The sequence below is a fragment of the Cebus imitator genome, unplaced genomic scaffold (genome assembly GCF_001604975.1).
Source record: "Cebus imitator isolate Cc_AM_T3 unplaced genomic scaffold, Cebus_imitator-1.0 Scaffold79, whole genome shotgun sequence".
NCBI classification, from domain to species: domain Eukaryota; kingdom Metazoa; phylum Chordata; class Mammalia; order Primates; family Cebidae; genus Cebus; species Cebus imitator.
In genome coordinates this window covers 21,105-39,091 of record NW_016107394.1, presented here as the reverse complement: position 1 = coordinate 39,091, position 17,987 = coordinate 21,105, and the positions used below count along the sequence as shown (strand labels likewise).

General features: G+C 35.0%; 2 protein-coding genes across 3 annotated transcripts; both read right to left on the bottom strand.

The window, feature by feature from the left end:
- Positions 1-53: 53 nt before the first annotated feature.
- On the bottom strand, positions 54-1,010 carry LOC108307379 (olfactory receptor 52A4-like). Its single transcript, XM_017532782.1, has one exon. It carries the CDS (start codon positions 1,008-1,010, stop codon positions 54-56), a length of 957 nt encoding a protein of 318 aa, XP_017388271.1.
- Positions 1,011-7,274: 6,264 nt separating this feature from the next.
- Positions 7,275-16,107, bottom strand: LOC108307430 (olfactory receptor 52A5). Of its 2 annotated transcripts, none has more exons than XM_037740061.1 (2): positions 15,881-16,107; positions 7,275-10,433 (listed from the first exon to the last, which is right to left on the bottom strand). In XM_037740061.1, exon 2 carries the CDS (start codon positions 10,371-10,373, stop codon positions 9,429-9,431), a length of 945 nt encoding a protein of 314 aa, XP_037595989.1. In that variant the 5' UTR covers positions 10,374-10,433; positions 15,881-16,107; the 3' UTR covers positions 7,275-9,428. The 2 variants fall into 2 exon arrangements, with proteins under 2 accessions (XP_037595989.1, XP_017388289.2); XM_017532800.2 differs by lacking the exon at positions 15,881-16,107 and adding an exon at positions 15,756-15,867 and having other exon boundaries at positions 9,259-10,433.
- Positions 16,108-17,987: the final 1,880 nt, after the last annotated feature.

Below are 17,987 nucleotides of genomic sequence, written 5' to 3'. Positions count from 1 at the left end.
GTCTAATAATAGATGAGCCATTATGTTCATGAAGAAATAATTTCAATCATATTTCAAGTCTTGTCTTTGAAGCAGAACATTTTTACCACCTTATCCCTAATGTGCTTGGTCTTTACCCCATAGATAAAGGGGTTGAGGAACGGTGGGACCAGAAGGTAAAGACTGGATAAGGTGATGTGTACATACGATGGGATATAAGATTCAAATCTGTGACTAAAAAATGAAAAAAAGGCAAGAAGATAGAATTGGAAGAAGACACATATGTGGGGAATACATGTATTAAATGCCTTATGTTGTGCCTCTTTCAGGGGCAAGTGAAAGACAGTGATAAATATTTGAATATAGGAGAGGGTGATAAAAGTGAAGTCAAGCCCACCAACAATAAAAGCTCCAAGGATACCATAGAACTTATTAATGTAAACGTCTTCCGTGGCAAGCTTCACAAGGGCCATGTGTTCACAGTAAGTGTGGGATATTAACTTGGTTCGGTAAAGTTTCAGACGACATTTTATAAGCAATAGGCATGGAATAACCAGAATGGCAGGTCGCAATGTCACTCCAACTGCAATATATGTGACTAGTTGTTGAGTGAATACCATAGCATGCCTCAGAGGATAACAGATTGCTACATAGCGGTCCAGAGCCATGGCTAGCAGGGCTCCTGATTCAATACCTTGAAATGTGTGGATGAGCCACATCTGAAAGAGGCAAGCATCAAAATATATCTCTGGCAAATGAAACCAAAAAATACCAAGCATCTTGGGCACAATGCTGGTGCTAAGTAAAATGTCTGTGGCTCCTAACATGGCCAAGAAGATATACATGGGCTCACGGAGGCTTGGCTCAGAGTTGATGATGATCAAAATTAGAGAATTTCCAATCAAAGCAATGATGTACATAGCACAGAGTGGAATCCCAATCCAGCACTGTACAGATTCCAAACCAGGGATCCCAATAAATGTCAGTATAAGGGGCATGAACAAGGTACCATTTGTAACAGGCAGGGCCATTCAGGGGTCTTGTTAGAAAGGGAAGAAAGTTTGCCAAGCTGTAATTCTCTGTACTTTTATATATTTTATGCTTATCCAATCACAAAGTTATTGAATAGCAGAACTTAGGAGACTCAACTCCATCAGCTTATTTATATTTTTTTAAAAAATGAAAAAATGCCAATATAGAGACCCACAGAAAGATTCACCAGTATGCACTTTAGCAAATCATCCACCCACACTCAGTGTGAAGACTTTTGGACATCAGATCTGTGAAGACACCAATACAATCAACCTGCTTAGTGGTGCTTTCCTTCTTCCCCAACTCCATTTTCTCTTTCATCTTCCAACCTGTTCATGGAAAGCAGAAATATAAATATGTATAGTTGGAATTATATTTTAGACAGAGAAATACAAACATTTATTCTAGCTTTAGCCACAGGTTCTCAAATATGACACTGCTGCAAGTTCAGACTCCATTCAGTAGACAGTGGCAGTCACATAATTTTGGTGTATTACCATACCAATTTTGATACAGGAGACAAGTCATATACACAAATTCTTAAGTTCATATAAGCACCCTAAACCTCTCACACCAGGATCTTTTTCACACATTGGAGGGTAAAGACAGATTTAAACTATTTATATGTATATATAAATTTAAAATTAAGGAGATTTAAGAGTACCTGGTTTAGGAGAAGAGGGACCTCAGGTTGTGTCACCAGGGGAACCATGAAGAAGATGTTGAAGTAGTTAGAAGTCAGGTTAAGTAAGTGAGTTTGGAAGCCTGGATGTCCATATGGAGGCAGTGTTAACAGATATAACCCTTATATAGAAATCAGGATACTTACTGCTGAAGGAAAACAGAAAGCTGTATTTTTTTTTTTATCTTCTGGGAAAGTTGACACAAGAAAAATATGATGGGATGAGACTATTTGAGAATTTTCCAAGAAATTCCATGGGAAATAACTGAAAAACAAGTTGAGGTGGAAATGCCTTGGGAAGCATCCAAAACAAAATTCTGATTGCAATATAAAGTCTGTGGCTGGGACACTTAACAATTTCTAGTAACCATATACCAGCAAATAACTATGGTTTGATTGCAGGGCTGATAATACAATATTATACATCAATTTTTTTTTCTTTTATGTGAGTTCAGAGAGGTTATGCAAGTGATTAATTGTCTAGGTCTTAATCAAGGTGATCTATAAGTTTTATAAGTGGTGTGCTAAGCATTTCTAATATTTCTCCATAATGCAACTCATCACATCCAAATACTATTCTATGTTCTTTCCTGGCTCCCAGTCACCATAATAATCACAGATTTAAACTCTGGAATGTTTTGGAGATCATTATATTGTTAGAGCCCAGAAAACCAATATCCATACATATAGCACTTTAACACTGTGAACTAAAGAAGCAACCTCAGGGTTTCTCTGACATCCCCCAAACTTTCCTATCTTTCACTTATTTGTCTTTCCCAAAGCATGGGATGAGTTTATTCTCTGAAGTTACCTTATTTGCCTAGAAACTAGACACCTAAAGAGGAACACAATTGCCTTCAAACCTTTCCCTGAAATTCATTAACCAGCAAAGATTAAAACTCATATTACAGAGGAAGACACTGAAAATTAAACACCACACCTGGAGCCCAGATAAACTTCATCTCAAACTATTGTCTCTTCTAAGGTTCCATTCAATCTCTCCTCTCCTCTATAAAGAAGGATATATAAGCATCTGTACTTAATTGAGTTGTTAGGTAATCATTCTTCTTAAATTTCTCTATGCTTATGCGTGTTGATAAAAATTCGATGTCTTTTTCCTATTAGTTTGTCTTCTGTCAATTCATTTTAACAGACATAGACTGGAACCTTCAGAGGGATAGTTTGAACTTCCCTACACACTCATGATCCTTCTCTTTTTCAAGTAAAACATCTGTGGATCTAAATTAATTCTCCAATAGTGGGATCCTAACTGCCCTTAACATCTCAGTCTTCCAAAGCAGATTCTTCAATTTATCATTATTATTCTTTAATTGTAGTTCATAGAATTTCAAAGTCAGACTCTAACAAAAATATACTTACACTCTTCATGTTTATGATTTGGATTTTTTTCTGGAGCCTACATTCATTAACTGTATGTATACTTCAAGATGTACTATTTACCTTCACTTGAACTGTACACATTCCTAACTCTAACTTACTCAATATCCAGAAGTAGCCGTGAGAAGTGGCTGGCACAGAGGAAGATTGCTCTTTGCTGGTCCCAGCTATGGAATATTTGTGGCTTGTAACATAATTTTTCCTGATTACCAAAGTGTCATTAGCCTCTCTCTAATCCTGAGAGATATTGTCGTTTCCCTGGGGCAATGATGGAAGTTTAAATCCAGAGGAATAGATGCCATTTCTAAGGGGTATCTTCTTGCTCAATCCCCTGGGGGCCTGGCATATGGCCAGGAGATGGCAGCGTTGAAGCATCTTCTGTTAGTAAAACATGTTCCTGTCTCTCAGAGCAGCAGAGATAGAGTTTATATTGTTCTCACCTATGCGACAGAGAAAAGGGTCACTAAAATAAGACAATTCATCGATTGAGATTCCATTTCATTTCTGAACAAATTGGACAGCCTTATTGTATGCTTAGTAAGGAAAGGGAGTTGAAAACAAAACAAATATTGTATCTTAGATTTACTCTTGGCAATCAAAGGACTTCCAGAAGGCATTTCAGTGATCCAAGGAAGAAGGTGTGTGTTTGGAAGTGGTAGGCAGAACAGGGTTTAGAGTACAGTAATCCCTGTAAGGAGTAAGACTTGCTAAGAGAAAGGGAAGAAAATCAATTATGCACAGATGATTTTGGTCCTATTTTAAAAGACAGAAAATTAGGAAGACAGTCCTTCCTAGAAAAGTATATCAGAGACTTTTTTTTTAAACAATCTCGATCCCAAGAAGTTCCCTACTCTTAAATATCTTTAATACAGAGTTTAATTTAAAATACATATATGTTTTCACTTTAAGTTTTTTTTCTTATGTAAAATAAATTGATGCAGAAAAACACAAACTAGTCAACCTAAATGAAAGGGATTAATTCCTGGAAACATACAAGCTCTCAATATTGAGCCAGGAAGAAATTAAATTCTAAGCAGACCAATAACAAGTTCCAAAATTGAATCACTAATAAAAAACCTACTGACCAGTAAAAGCCCTGGACCAGATAGATTAACAGCCAAACTCTACAAAGAAGTATAAAAAAGAGCTAGTACTCATCCTACTAAAATGATTCCAAAAAATTGAGGAGGAGAGAATAATCACTAATTCATTCTATGAGGTTAGATTCATTCTGATACTAAAACCTGGGAGAGACACAGAGAAAAAAAGAAACCTTCAGGCCTATATCTCTAATGAACATAGAGGCAAAAGTCCTCAACAAGATCCTAGCAAACCAAATCCAGCAGCACATCAAAAAGCTAATCCACCAAGATCAAGTACATTTCGTTCCTGAGATGCAAGGTTGGTTCAACATACACATAACAATAAATGTAATTTATCACATAGTCAGAACTATAAGAAAAACACATGATTATCTCTATAGGTACAGAAAAGTATTTTCATAAATTCCACATCTCCTCATGTTAAAAGTCTTCAAAAAACTAGGCATTAAAGGAACATACCTCAAAATAATAAAAGCTGTCTATTAAAAACCTACACCCACCATCATACTAAACAGGCAAAAGCTGGAAGCATTCCCTTTGAGAACTGGAATAAGACAAGGATGCCCACTTTCACCACTCCTATTCAACAAAGCATTGGAAGTCCCAGCCAGAGCAATCCAGCAATGAAAAGAAACAAGAAACAAAAGAGATCAAAATAAGAAGAGGGGAAGTCAAACTATCTCTCTTCACCCACAATATGATTCTCTACCTAGAAAACCCCATAGTCTCTGGTCACAAGCTCCTAGAACTGCTAAACAGCTTAAATAAAATTTCAGAATACAAAATAAGTGTATACAAAAATGAGTAGAATTTCTACACATCAACAACATCCAAGGTGAGAGCCCAATAAAGAATGCAATTCCAATACCTAGAAATACAGCTAACAAGGGAGGTGAAAGATATCTACAATTAGAATTAAGAAATACTGCTCAAAGACATCAGAGATGACACAAACAAATAAAACATTTCATGATCATGGATAGAAAGAGTCAATATTGTGAAATTGCCATATTTCCCAAAGCAGTTTACAGATTCGATGTTATTCCTATCAAATTACCAATGACGTTTTTCAAATAATTAGAAAAAAATTCTAAAATTCATATGGAACCCAAAAAGAGACTGCATAGCCAAAACAATCTCAAGCAAAAGAACAAAGTTGTGGAGTCACACCACATGACTTCAAACTATACTGGAAGGTTACAGAAACCTAATACTGGTACAGAATTAGAATCATTGACCAATGGAACAGGTTAGAGAATTCAGAAATAAAGCTGCATTCCTACAACCATCTGATCTTTGATAAGCTTGACAATATAAGTAATTGGTAAAGGATGTTCTATTCAGTAAATGGTGCTGGGATAACTGACTAGCCATATGCAATCCTCTGTATCTGTTACAGAAGATTGCATATGGCTAGTCAGTTATCCCAGCACCATTTATTGAATAGGATATCCTTTACCATATATAAAAATCAACTCAAGATGAATTAAAGTCTTAAATGTAAGACCTGAAATCTAGGAAATACTATCTGGACCTAGACCTTGGCAAAGATTTCATGATGAAAGCTCAAAAGGCAATTGCAGCAAAAACAAAAATAGACATAACTATATTAAAAAGCTTCTGCACCACAAGAAAAACCATCAACAGGGTAAGTAGAGAAGCTACAGAATAGGAGAAAACATTTGCAAAATATGCATCCAAACAGGTATAATAATATCCAGAATCTATAAGGAACTTAAACAAATTGACAAGCAAAAAACAATTCAATTAAAATATAGGCAAAGAACATGAACAGCTATTTCTCAAAAAAAGACATACATGGGACCATCAAGCATATGAAAAAATGCTCATCACTAATCATTAGGGAAACACTAATCAAAACCACAATGAAGTACTATCTCACAGCAGTCTGAATGGTTAATATTAAAAGGTCAGAAAGTAACAGATGCTGGTGAGGTTGTAGAGGAAAAAAGGATGCTTATGCACTGCCGGTGAGAATGTAAATTAGTTTAGCCAATGTAGAAAGCAGGTTGGAGATTTCTCAAAGAACTTGAAACACAATACCATTCAACCCAGCAAGCCCATCATTGGATATATACCTAAAGGAATATAAATTATTATACTGAAAAGACGCATATACTTGTATGTACATCACAATGATATTAACAATAGTGATGATATGAAATCAATCTAGATGCCCATCAATAGTGGACTCCATTAAAAAAGAAATGTAGTGCATGTACACCGTGGAATACTATGCAGGCATAAAAAAAGAAAGGGACCATATCCTTTGCAGCAACGTAGACGGAGCTGGAGGCCATAATTCTAAGTGAACTAATGCAGGAACAGAAAACAAAATAACACATGTTCTCACTTATAAGTGGAAGATAAACTTTGAGTACACATGGCCACAAAGAAGGCAACAATAGACATCAGTGTCTACTTGTGGTCAGAGGATGGGAAAAGGGTGAGGGTTGAAAAACTACTTATTGGATATTACATTCACTATCTGGGTGATGAAATCATTTGTACATCAAATTCCAATGATACGCAATTTCCCGTGTAAAAAACCTACACACATACCACCTGAACCAAAAATAAAGTTTAAAAAAGGAAAAAAAAAGAAAAGAAAATATTGATCAATCCCCAAAGGAAAAAAGAAAAATCTACAGGGTAGGAAAATTTAACATAGATCTCTTTGTAGCTGAAAAAACAAGACAATAATGAAGTTTTAAAAATTCGACAAAGATCATATTTACACATAGAATATACACTTGAATGTAAGAAACGGAGCTGTACCTTTATGGTCATTGCCTTCATGAACATTGCCTTATCCTAAATTCTAATCATAGTTCTTAAAGAATGAAATAATAAATATTTGCTAAAGAAACTAAAATACATTAGGAGATATTTTTACTGTGATTTAGAAAAACTGCTTATCTTCTGTTAAACTGAGTTGTCTTCCAAGTACTACATCAGGAATATATTCTCTTATCATTTTTTGCCAAATATATTATACAATTAAAAAATACATATATGGCATAATAACTAAAAAATTCCATGTAACCCATCACAGTTTATTGAGGGAAAGTTCAATACAATTGAATCACACTTTCTTCTGCACTTCCACTGTATTTCCCGCCCTCCTTCCAGAGATAACCAATATCCTATACCTGGTGCAGATTCTCAGAAACTATGTGCACAACTTTATTTTGAGGCCAAGTCTCTTTTATACCTTATAAAAGGTAATATGAACCCAGATCTTCAGCATGGAACAAATTTGACCTGGAAAAAAGACCAAAAGGCAACTAAGAAGCCACAGAGATCTGTGTGCTGACTGGGACCTATCTGAAATCAGCAGACCAGGTGCTGTATTCCATGTGAACAGTTCAGCAGACTGGCTGGGGTTCCTTTAGCAGATAACACTGGACAGGGTCAACATTGTTATAGAAACTAGTAATATTATTATGAGCTGTAATTGGCCTTTTTATTAATTACAGGTTTAAATGGCTTGAAATGCCAATCCAGTCTAATTATGACATAAATTCATTTAATTTTTTTCCTTTATGTGATGTGCATTTTAAAGATCTTTGTTGTTTGCTTTTCCTCATACTCTGGAGAATGAATAAAACCGTGTACTGATTAGGATATACAGTGTGGTTTTTTTCTGATACACCTATGTTGAAATTTTTATTTTCAGTTGATTTTTTCCAATATAGGTGTTTTGTCTCTTTTCATTTAAATAATTTGGTGCATTTTTATACCACATACTTTGAAATGCATTTTTTTCATTCACTCATGATTAATCTATAGTTATCATCATATTCTGTTTGTTTTGGTTTCCGATTTAGGAATATCACATGCTATCTTCATTCTTTATCCTTCATGTATACTAATTTTTCTTAAAGAATTCATATATTTGTGAATTTTTTTCTTTTGGGAGAATGACTCCTCATTAATTATACATTCTACATTATTGATGCCACAATTAATGAAATATTTAATGCTCTAATGTGGAATTAAAATGATTACTTTAATTATTAAGCTTTGCTTATCTAATTCAACAATTTTTAATATGTCTGCTTATCAGCTAACATGCTGTTTTACCTTTTGTCATTGTATTTTTTATTTCTTCTAAGTATTGTTAATGTTTAGACAAACTTTATTTTAAAAACAAACATTATCCCTCAAAGTTATTTCTACATTATTAACAAGATTTTCCCCAAAATTATATGCATCTGTTTGCCTCTTGAATGATATGATTTTTTACATCGGAATGTTTTACTGTATTATTTCTTTCTTTGGCCGTGCATCTTTTCAAAATTGGTGATTCAGATGACTCTGTCAACTTGAGTCTTAAAAAAAATAAAAATCATTTGTTTGGTTCTAAGTCTTTATTAAAGCCTCTATTCAGGAGGCGGTTTCTTATGTGCCAGTTCTGTGTTTAGTTAATATATTATTTCAGGTTTGCATACTGATTATTTCAAGTCTTCACCTTTATTTTACCCTGATAATATTGGAATAGAATCTCTAGCATGCAGGTTTTCTGTAGGATAAGATTGAATATTACCTTAGATCCTCCAAATGTGTTGCTTTTGAATACCATTAATTGACAGAAAATGTTTATTTTGTTCATTATTCAATGTCATTTTTACTTATATTCTAAGAAATCTCAAGGATTGTCCTCTGTATTGCTGACGAAGGGTAGTTAGATACAGTTTTTGTACTCAAGATGCTTTCAGTGAGTAACAGAATGTGTCTCTACGTTCAATTACAAAACAAACTTACAAATTTGAGTAAAACTCAAATTAGGTAAAAATCTTTAAAACTGTGTGGTTCCCGAAGGACATTTAAGTCCAGATCACTGATTTTATTTTCCTAAAAGTAATATTTGTGAATATTCCTAATATTTTTCAATTTTTTTTTGCATTTTCTCTTGTGTAAATTCCTCAATGTTTATGGTCATTCATTGCATTACATAAGTTTTATGTTGCAGATATTAGTATTACTGATTTTATATTTTTTATATTGATAAGCATTTGAGAAAAAGTAGATAAATGATTCTGAATTTATCAAAATATAGATTCAATGCAATTATTAAAAAGTGAGGCATAGCTAGAATTACAGATATGTGTTGAGCTGGTGGTTTGAGAATCTTATCTGTGACTTTCATTACATTTAGGTTTTTACTTAGAACCAATCCTGAATCTCTATAAGAGTCACTAATGATCAAGTTACTTTTTGAAGAAAAACACCCTCAGAACATGGTCATGAATTTGCTTGGTCTTCACTCCATAGACAATAGGGTTGAGAAAAGGTGGGACTAACAGGTAAAGATTTGACAAGAGGATATGAACATATGGTGGTATGTGTGAACCAAACCTGTGTGTAAAGAAAGAGAAGAAGGCAAGAAGGTAGAACTGTAGGAAGACACAAATGTGTGCAATGCATGTACTGAAGGCTTTGAATCGTGCCTCCTTCTGGGGCAGTTGAAAGACAGTGATAAAAATTTGGACATAGGACAAGGTGATAAAGATTATGTCAAACCCTAGGATTGCAAAAGCAACAAATAGGCCATATATCTTGTTGACTCGGATATCTTCAGCAGCCAGCTTCACAATGGCCATGTGCTCACAATAAGAGTGAGAGACGACTGTAGTTCTGTAGTATTTAAGACAGCATTTGATGAGCCCTATGGAAGGTATTATAAGAATGGCAGCCCTGAGTATCACCCCAAGTCCAATATGAGTTAAGAACTGCTGGGAAAAGATGGTGGCATGTCTCAAGGGGTTACAAATGGCCACATAGCGATCTAGGGCCATTGCCAGAAGGATACCTGATTCAATTGCCTGGAATGAGTGAATAAGCCACATTTGCAGAAGACAGGCATCAAAAGATATCTCTGGCAAATGAAACCAGAAGATGCCTAACATTTTGGGAAGAATACATGTACTAAGTGCAATGTCTGTTGCTGCCAACATGGCCAAAAAAATGTACATAGGTATATGGAGGCTGCTTTCATATTTGATTATAACTAAAATTAGAGAATTTCCAAGCACACCAATAAGGTACATGGCAGAGAAGGGAATCCCAATCCAACACTGCACTGACTCCAGACCAGGAATCCCAATTAGTGCAAATGCAGACGGCATGAAGGCTGAGCCATTGAATGTCAGCATGATTTGTTCAGCAGAATCAAGTAGTAGATTTGCTGTTTCATCTTCTATTCTCTGTTGAGCCTTGGTGAATTAAAAATAAAAAATATGTTAATTTATTTTAGGAAAAGATATTTTAGTTATATTAGGAGTGTATCATGTTATATTTTCTATTCTAATTAATCTTCTCTATTTTCTGTCTCATTTTCAAAGTCACTGAAAGATAAACACCAGGTTCTGTTTCTCCATGCCTTAATCATTTTCAATGGGTAAATTTAAATGGATTAAATGGCTTCTTTCTTATTTATGACTACTAGATCAACGGTATTTTATATTTGCTACTCATCATCATATGTGCTTTCTCTGTGACCTAACAATTGAAATTATAAAAAAAATATATTTAATGCAGAGCAAAGAACTTTAAAACTAGACTTCATCTATATTAGCCATAAAGAAAAGATCCACAGTGCTGGTAGACCATTCTGATCATAATCAAAAGACAAGTTTGACTGAAATGTCTTTTAGTTTTGCAATTCACTGGCTGTTGTTTTTTTTTTTTTTTTCAGGTTAGTTTTTTCATAGTCTGATTCTTCTCATATAGACTGTCAAAATTCTTTCAATCTAATTTTTCAAACTTTCAATGTCTTCTCAAAACCCAATCATATATCTTATACCGTGTCCTGTGTATTAGCTAACAAAATTAATTCCTTATTTTTGATTTGTGGATCTTCACTTCAGCAATTCCTATCAAAGCTTGTTCTCTTCTACCATGCTCTGCCATGTGCACATCTCTTGCATTTAATATCAAGTGCCAACATATGCCCTCTAATTTTTTATTACCTGGAAATAGGCATTGTTATCTCTATAAGCCTGAAGAATCATCTCTTGTTAACAACTTGAAATTACATGAAACTCTCTAAGAAATGTTATTTCTTTTTCTTTACATAAAGCTTTTTATATCTACATATCTTCTATCCACTCAAATACAATGATTTCTGTAGAGGTGAAGAATTTCTTTGCCACATTATTTTTCATAGGACTATTTCTATCCTCTTTTCTGTCTCTATCCTTCACTGGTAACGCCAACATGTAACACTATAGGCTTCCAGAGCCTCCTATCTCTGTTATTACCAGGGGACAAGTTTCAGTTTAGAGTGGCTTTGCCTTTTCATCATCCAAACTTAAAGGGCTTTTTATTGTCTGAATTAATCTCTGCTTCAAGAAAATATTTCCACCACAAAAAATTGTAAAATATTGAATAATTTACATATTACCTGTATTTTCTTTTAGTAATTGCAAAACTGGCTTTCTGAAATCTAGTAAGTAGACTGTGAAATAGATAAAGATAGTAGAGGGGCCAACAACAACAAAAACATCTCACCATCCTACTGGCCTCATCACCTTTCAATTGTCTATTTGTTTAATTGTTTTTCTTTTTCCCCTAATATACTTAGATTGTTTCTGGGACACTAAAGAGAACGTATAACTTATCTCTGGTAATTGCAGAAATATCTCTTTCTTTCAATAAACTTATCCAAGAAACAAATCAGATGTTTATTATTTAATGACTTTTAATAACAAAGATTTATTAAGTATCCGCTATGATCCAAATATTGTTTGAAGCAATTGAGAAACAAAGATACATTTATTTATTTCATATTTATTAGTTATCTCCATTTTGCTGAATGTTTGGACTTCAAGAAGCAGCATGTACCATTTATTAAATATGTGTTAAATATCATTTACTCATTTAAGATCTTTTAATATTTTACAGTGTTTTACCATTCTTAACTTATGAAATTAACATTATAAGTTGATTTTATTAATGAAAGCCTAAAACTTCTTGTTATAAGTAAATATGCTTGGATCAAAATTTCATGCCGTTTTTACCCAGAAATAACAAAATAAGCAAATCTGTATCCTCTAAAGTTTTATAAATATAATTCAATAAATAAGGATTATGAGAAATATATATCAGAGTGTAATTACATCAGGCTGGGTGATGTAAAAATATACAAAATATTTTCATCAGTGAGCTTGTTAAGATTCTGGTAGGCATTACTCCCCTATCACTTTAATTTACTACATAAGTGTAGGACACACATTATAGAACACATTTATTATATGCCACCTGTTTGATGTATGTCCACTTTTTGAACAACATACCATCCAAATATAAATCAAAAATAAAAGTTTATGACCCTTCAACCATTTAAATGGAATTTCCCCGGATGCAGGGCACTCTAAAATTTGACCTGAAAGCCTGGTTGAGGCCATGAAGAGGAGTGGGGGTCGGGCATGCCTCATTATATCTCTCCAGCATTGACATCAGCACAGACCTTAAGTCTAATAAGAAACATTTACAATCTGTTCTCTCTCAAGCCTGTTGCTACCCAGAGGCTTCATCTGCACGATAAAACTTTGATCTTTATAACCTCTTATTACAACCCAGGCATTCCTTTCTAATTGCCAATTAGAAAAATTTTAAATATACCTATAACCTGGAACCAGCCCCCATTTCTGGACCTAACCAATGGATTTCTTAAAAGTATTTTATTGAAGTCTCATGTCTCCTTAAAATGTTTAGACCCAAACTGCACCCAGACTACATTGGGCACATGTTTCTCCGGACCTCCTGAGCCAGGCCATGGTCACTCATATTTGACTCAGAATTAATCTCTTCAAATATTTTACAGAGTTTGACTCTTTTTGTTGACACATATTCTGTGCAACAATCTCTGATTTGGCTCAAAAATATATATTATTGCCTTTATCAGAAATATTGCTTCAGTTTAACAGGGCCACATGAGTAATAGCTGAGCTGGAGACTCCTTGAAAGGTAGCATACAAATTCAAGCTCTGACAAAGTATATACTGAGTAGAGAAAAGACAGCAAAAAGAGATGATGAAGCAAGTGAACCAAATAGCAAGTAAATAAAATGGAACATCATGCCTTCAGTCAAAAAACCCACAGATCATGTCAAGAAAATAATGACCTTTCTTCTGGATAGCTTTTCATTTCCATTTCTATTTCCACCTCCACTTCCACCTTCTATTAGCCCTAATTCATTTCTCTAGGGCAGGTTTTCTCAGTCCCAGGACTGACATTTTAAGCCAAATAAATTATTTGTGGTGGGAGATATCATCTGTATTGTAAAAGGTTTAGCAGCATCTCTGGCTCCTATCCATTGAATGCCAGTAGCACTTCCTTGCAGCAACAACAAAAAATGCCTTCGGGCATTGCCAAATGTCCCTTGGATGCATGGAGAGGGACATATCTCTGGTTGCTAATGGTTGTAATCTGAGATTTCACATTAGAGGGGAAAATAAGCCCTTAATTAAATGAAGATTGATGAATTTATATATCTTTAATCAAACTGGGCAGAATAAAACTGGCTATTGAAGGAAATAATTCTTCAGTAGATGTTGGCCAGATAAAGGAGATAGAGAAGGACATTCCTTAAAGACAAAAGAGTTTGTATAAAATCACAGAAGTATGAAACATATGTTGGGAATACATATCAATAATTATTTTACACATAAATTAGTTCATAAGCAGAAATAGTAGTTGGGCAAATGTAAAAGGAAATAATCAAATGTAAAGTTGTTATTTTAAGCCAAGTAATTTAAAGTTTGTAGGTGGTAGGGCAGACCTTTGGCCTTTTACCTGCTAGCAGGTAAGCAAATGACTTTAAGGGAATGAAAGCTAGGGCATAGTCAGATCTTGTTAGAAAGGTATCTGTGATAGTCTGGATGGGATATTATAAAGTAATGTGACAATAGTAAAGGAGTTACAACAAAGCAAAATCTGTGAGCACTCACTGCCATGTTGTAAGGGTAAAATTGAGAGATGAGGCAAAAAATGTTCTTGGACTGAGAATTACAACACTGGATAAGAAAAGGCAGCCTGGGCAACAACTTTGTTTGCACAAATACGCATATGTTTAAAGGAAAAAGAAAGCTTTCTGAAGCCCTTGAAATTCCTGGCCCAAAGTAAACACTCTAGAAACTTACATCTTGGCTCTGTGAATAAACCCTGAATAACTACCACTCCAGTTCTGATGCAGGCTAATTCCCAGGATCTAAAAATACTAAAGGATTTAGGAATATAAATGTATACTCCTTGCTAGAGTTAATCCACACTATCTATAATATCAAAAATCTCATCTCTTTATATCATCTTTAAAGCTCACCAGTTGAACTCTGTCTGAAACCCACCCATGACAGAAAACTCTCTCTCTCTCTCTCTCTTTTTTTTTTTCTGAGATAGTGTGCCACATCGCAGGACTGCTTCCAGCGTCAACTAGGTCTTCTTTATATAAAGCCCCAAACTGCCTCCCCCTTAATTCCTCATAAAGGTCTGAAATCTACATTTTAATAATAGACACCAGTCATAGATAATGGCAGTGAATTCTACAGAACCTGAAGCCAGTCAAGAGAGGTCAACTCCTAGACCTGCTATTGCTTGGCTTTATTTTTTTATTTTTTATTTTTTTTCTTCCTTAGCTTTATTGTATGATTAGCATACTTGATTTCCACAAAAGGTCTTACTGGGATTTTGAATGGGATTGCTTTGAATATTTAGATTGATTTTGGGAGAATTGACTTTTTTTTTTTTTTTTTGGAGACAGAGTCTTGCTCTGTTTTCCAGGCTAGAGTGCAATGGCACAATCTCAGCTGACCACAACCTCTTCCTCCCGGGTTCAAGCAATTCTCCTGCCTCAGCCTCCTGAGTAGCTGGGACTACAGGCATGCACCACCACACCCGGCTAATTTTTGTATTTTTTTTTTCCAGTCTACCCATGCCACTTTATTTTTTTTTATTTTTTTTTCCCCATTTATTTATTTTATTGCATTTTAGGTTTTGGGGTACATGTGAAGAACATGCAAAATTGTTGCATAGGAACACACGTGGCAGTGTGATTTGCTGCCTTCCTCCCCATCACCTATTGCTTGGCTTTATATGCCGTTGAGCCAGTTGTGATATTCTAAGTACCTCAGTTTCCTCATTGGTAAAGTAGAAAGAGACACATCACAGAGTGATTATAAAAATTAAATGACATAATCCATTTCAAATATTTAGAAATAAACAAAAATGTGTTGATGGTATCAGCTATTATTCTATAAGTCTTCTTCCTTCTCATCCCATGAAATAACTTCACATATTTGATGACAACAGTGAGCAGTTCTGTCAGATCTTCCCCAGCCTAGGCATGTAAAATTTTCTTGGCTTTTAGCAAGTAAGCTTTCCATTTGTTTATCAGCCCAGATAATCATTCTCTAGATACCCTCCCATTAGTAAACCTCACTTTAAAATTTGTCGCCCAGCATTTCATCAACTGATCCATAAATATTCTGAAAAGCATGAGATATCTGAGACATCATTTTAGGGTTTGAATACTCGACTGTTTTAAGATTCTGTTGCATTTGTATCATCCTGGCGTATTGAATCCCAGGAGATATATGTTCTCTTTAGACTGAATTCGCCATTTTCCCAAATACAATGCAGAATCTCAAGATCAAAGACTTACCAGTGATATCAATGGACATATAAGTAGAAGCCATAGAGTATAACTTTTTTTTAAATTGATGTTTCAGGCAGTGAACCCTGAGCGTTTTGTACTACAAAAGGCCCCTTTGGGATTGGGCCTCACAAATCTCTGGCCAGCCTTGAGGACCACTTGGGACAAGAGTGAAACAAGAGGCAGAATATGGTTAAGAACTCAGAAGATTCATTATCTAATCGGGCTCCGTATCTAAAAATCCAAAACAGAAACAAAAAGACTCAATTTCTTCAGGACTTGAAACCAAAATGAACTCCCTTTTACAAATTCTTAAGAGATGTCCCATGATGACAATGTTATCACAGCACTTATTTAGAAAAATAATTACTCAATAAAGGGAAATGAAAACATCTTGAAATATTCAAACTAATCAGTGTAGAGGAATGCTGACAGATACTTACATAAATATTTTTACAATTTAATTGCAATTATGTAAGTAATTATTTCTCATTAGGTTCATGAAAGAGGCTGACTTTGAAAAGTGTACCTAGGGCCCCAATCGAAGTCACTCTCTGAGCCTCTCATGCATGGACTTTGTTGACACAAATCTTTCTTATATCCAAACCAGCCCTCCTCATGTTGTCCCAGTCATGTCAAAATTCTGACGCAATGATATGTATTTTTCAAAAATTTTGGTGCAGTCATAATGAGGAGGAAAAATAAAGTTTAGAATAGAATAGAAATTAATTTAGAATAAAAAATAAGCTTTAAGACTAGGCCCCCAAAAATAATTATAAAGAGCAGAGGGGCAAGAAACCTATGCCTCCAGCCTAAATTGCCTGCAGTTAGCTAAAGCAGACCCAGCATAGCCTCCTCCTTCCAAGGTAAGGCACCCAAGCATAACTTTATACCCACAACCTACAGGCGTATTTCTGCAAAACCTGTTTTCTTCCCCAGTTGCAAGTCATAGGAACAAGATAACCATGGAGAAAGTGTATGTTTTCTGAAGGTGGTAAAATTTGTCTCAAGTCGATGACTAACTGTCTTTGTTCAAACCTTTTTTTCCTGCCTTGTCTTCCTGCGCCAAAAATTACATAAGCAATGTATTTTCCATTGTGCGGGGCTGGTGGCCATTACAGGAAGTAAGGCTGCCATTACAGGAAGTAAGGCTACCATCAGCGGGAGCTCCAATAAAGTGATTCTTTTGTGTCTCCTGGTCTCTCTGTTCTTCTTGGCTCGAATTTCCCTAACAATAATATCGATATCAATTTTGCGTTGGGAAGTAAATTTATAACTTTTATTTCCTTGGTTGTGATGAAAGAAAAATTTCACCTGAATTAAAGTTAAAAAAGTTTAATTGAGCAATTTGCAAATCTGGCATCTCCCCTCCCACCGTCCCCCCTATCCACCCCCTCACCCCTACTGAGCCAGGGTAGGCTCTGGGACTCCAGCCCACTCACGTGGTGGAACATTTATGGACAGAAAAAGGAAACTGAGGTAGCAGAAAAGAGAAGTGAGGTACCCAAACAACTGAATTCATTACCGGTTGGCATTTGCCTTATTTGAGCGTGGTTCAAGCAGTTGTCTACATTTGATTGGCCAAAACTCAGTGATTGGCACAAGTTTAGGCTACAGTCTGTTTATACCTCCCGTTGTTATAGTTCACAATATACAGAGAAACCCTTAGGCCAAAATTAAAATATGTAAACAGGCAGCTTTAGGCTAAACTTGATTTAACAGTTGAAAAAATAGTTTGTGCCTTACAAAATGAAATTTGCAAGTCGAACTCATAAATACAAATAGTAAAGTGATGGTTACCAGACTTTTGGGAGATGTGGGGATTGGGGAAATGTTGGTAAAATGACAAGAAAGTTTAGTTAGGTGGAGAAAATCAGCTCAAGAGATATATTGTACATCATGGTGACTATAATTAATCAACATATCTCATTATATATACTTGAAAATTGCTGAGTTAGTAGGTTGCTAAGTGTTCTCACAACCACAAAAAAGATAAATACGTGAGATACACGTCACTAGTAAATAGCTTTATTTAATCATTCCACAATGTACACATTTATCAAAACATCATGTTGTACACCGTAGATTTCACCATATCATTAATCATATGATGCTG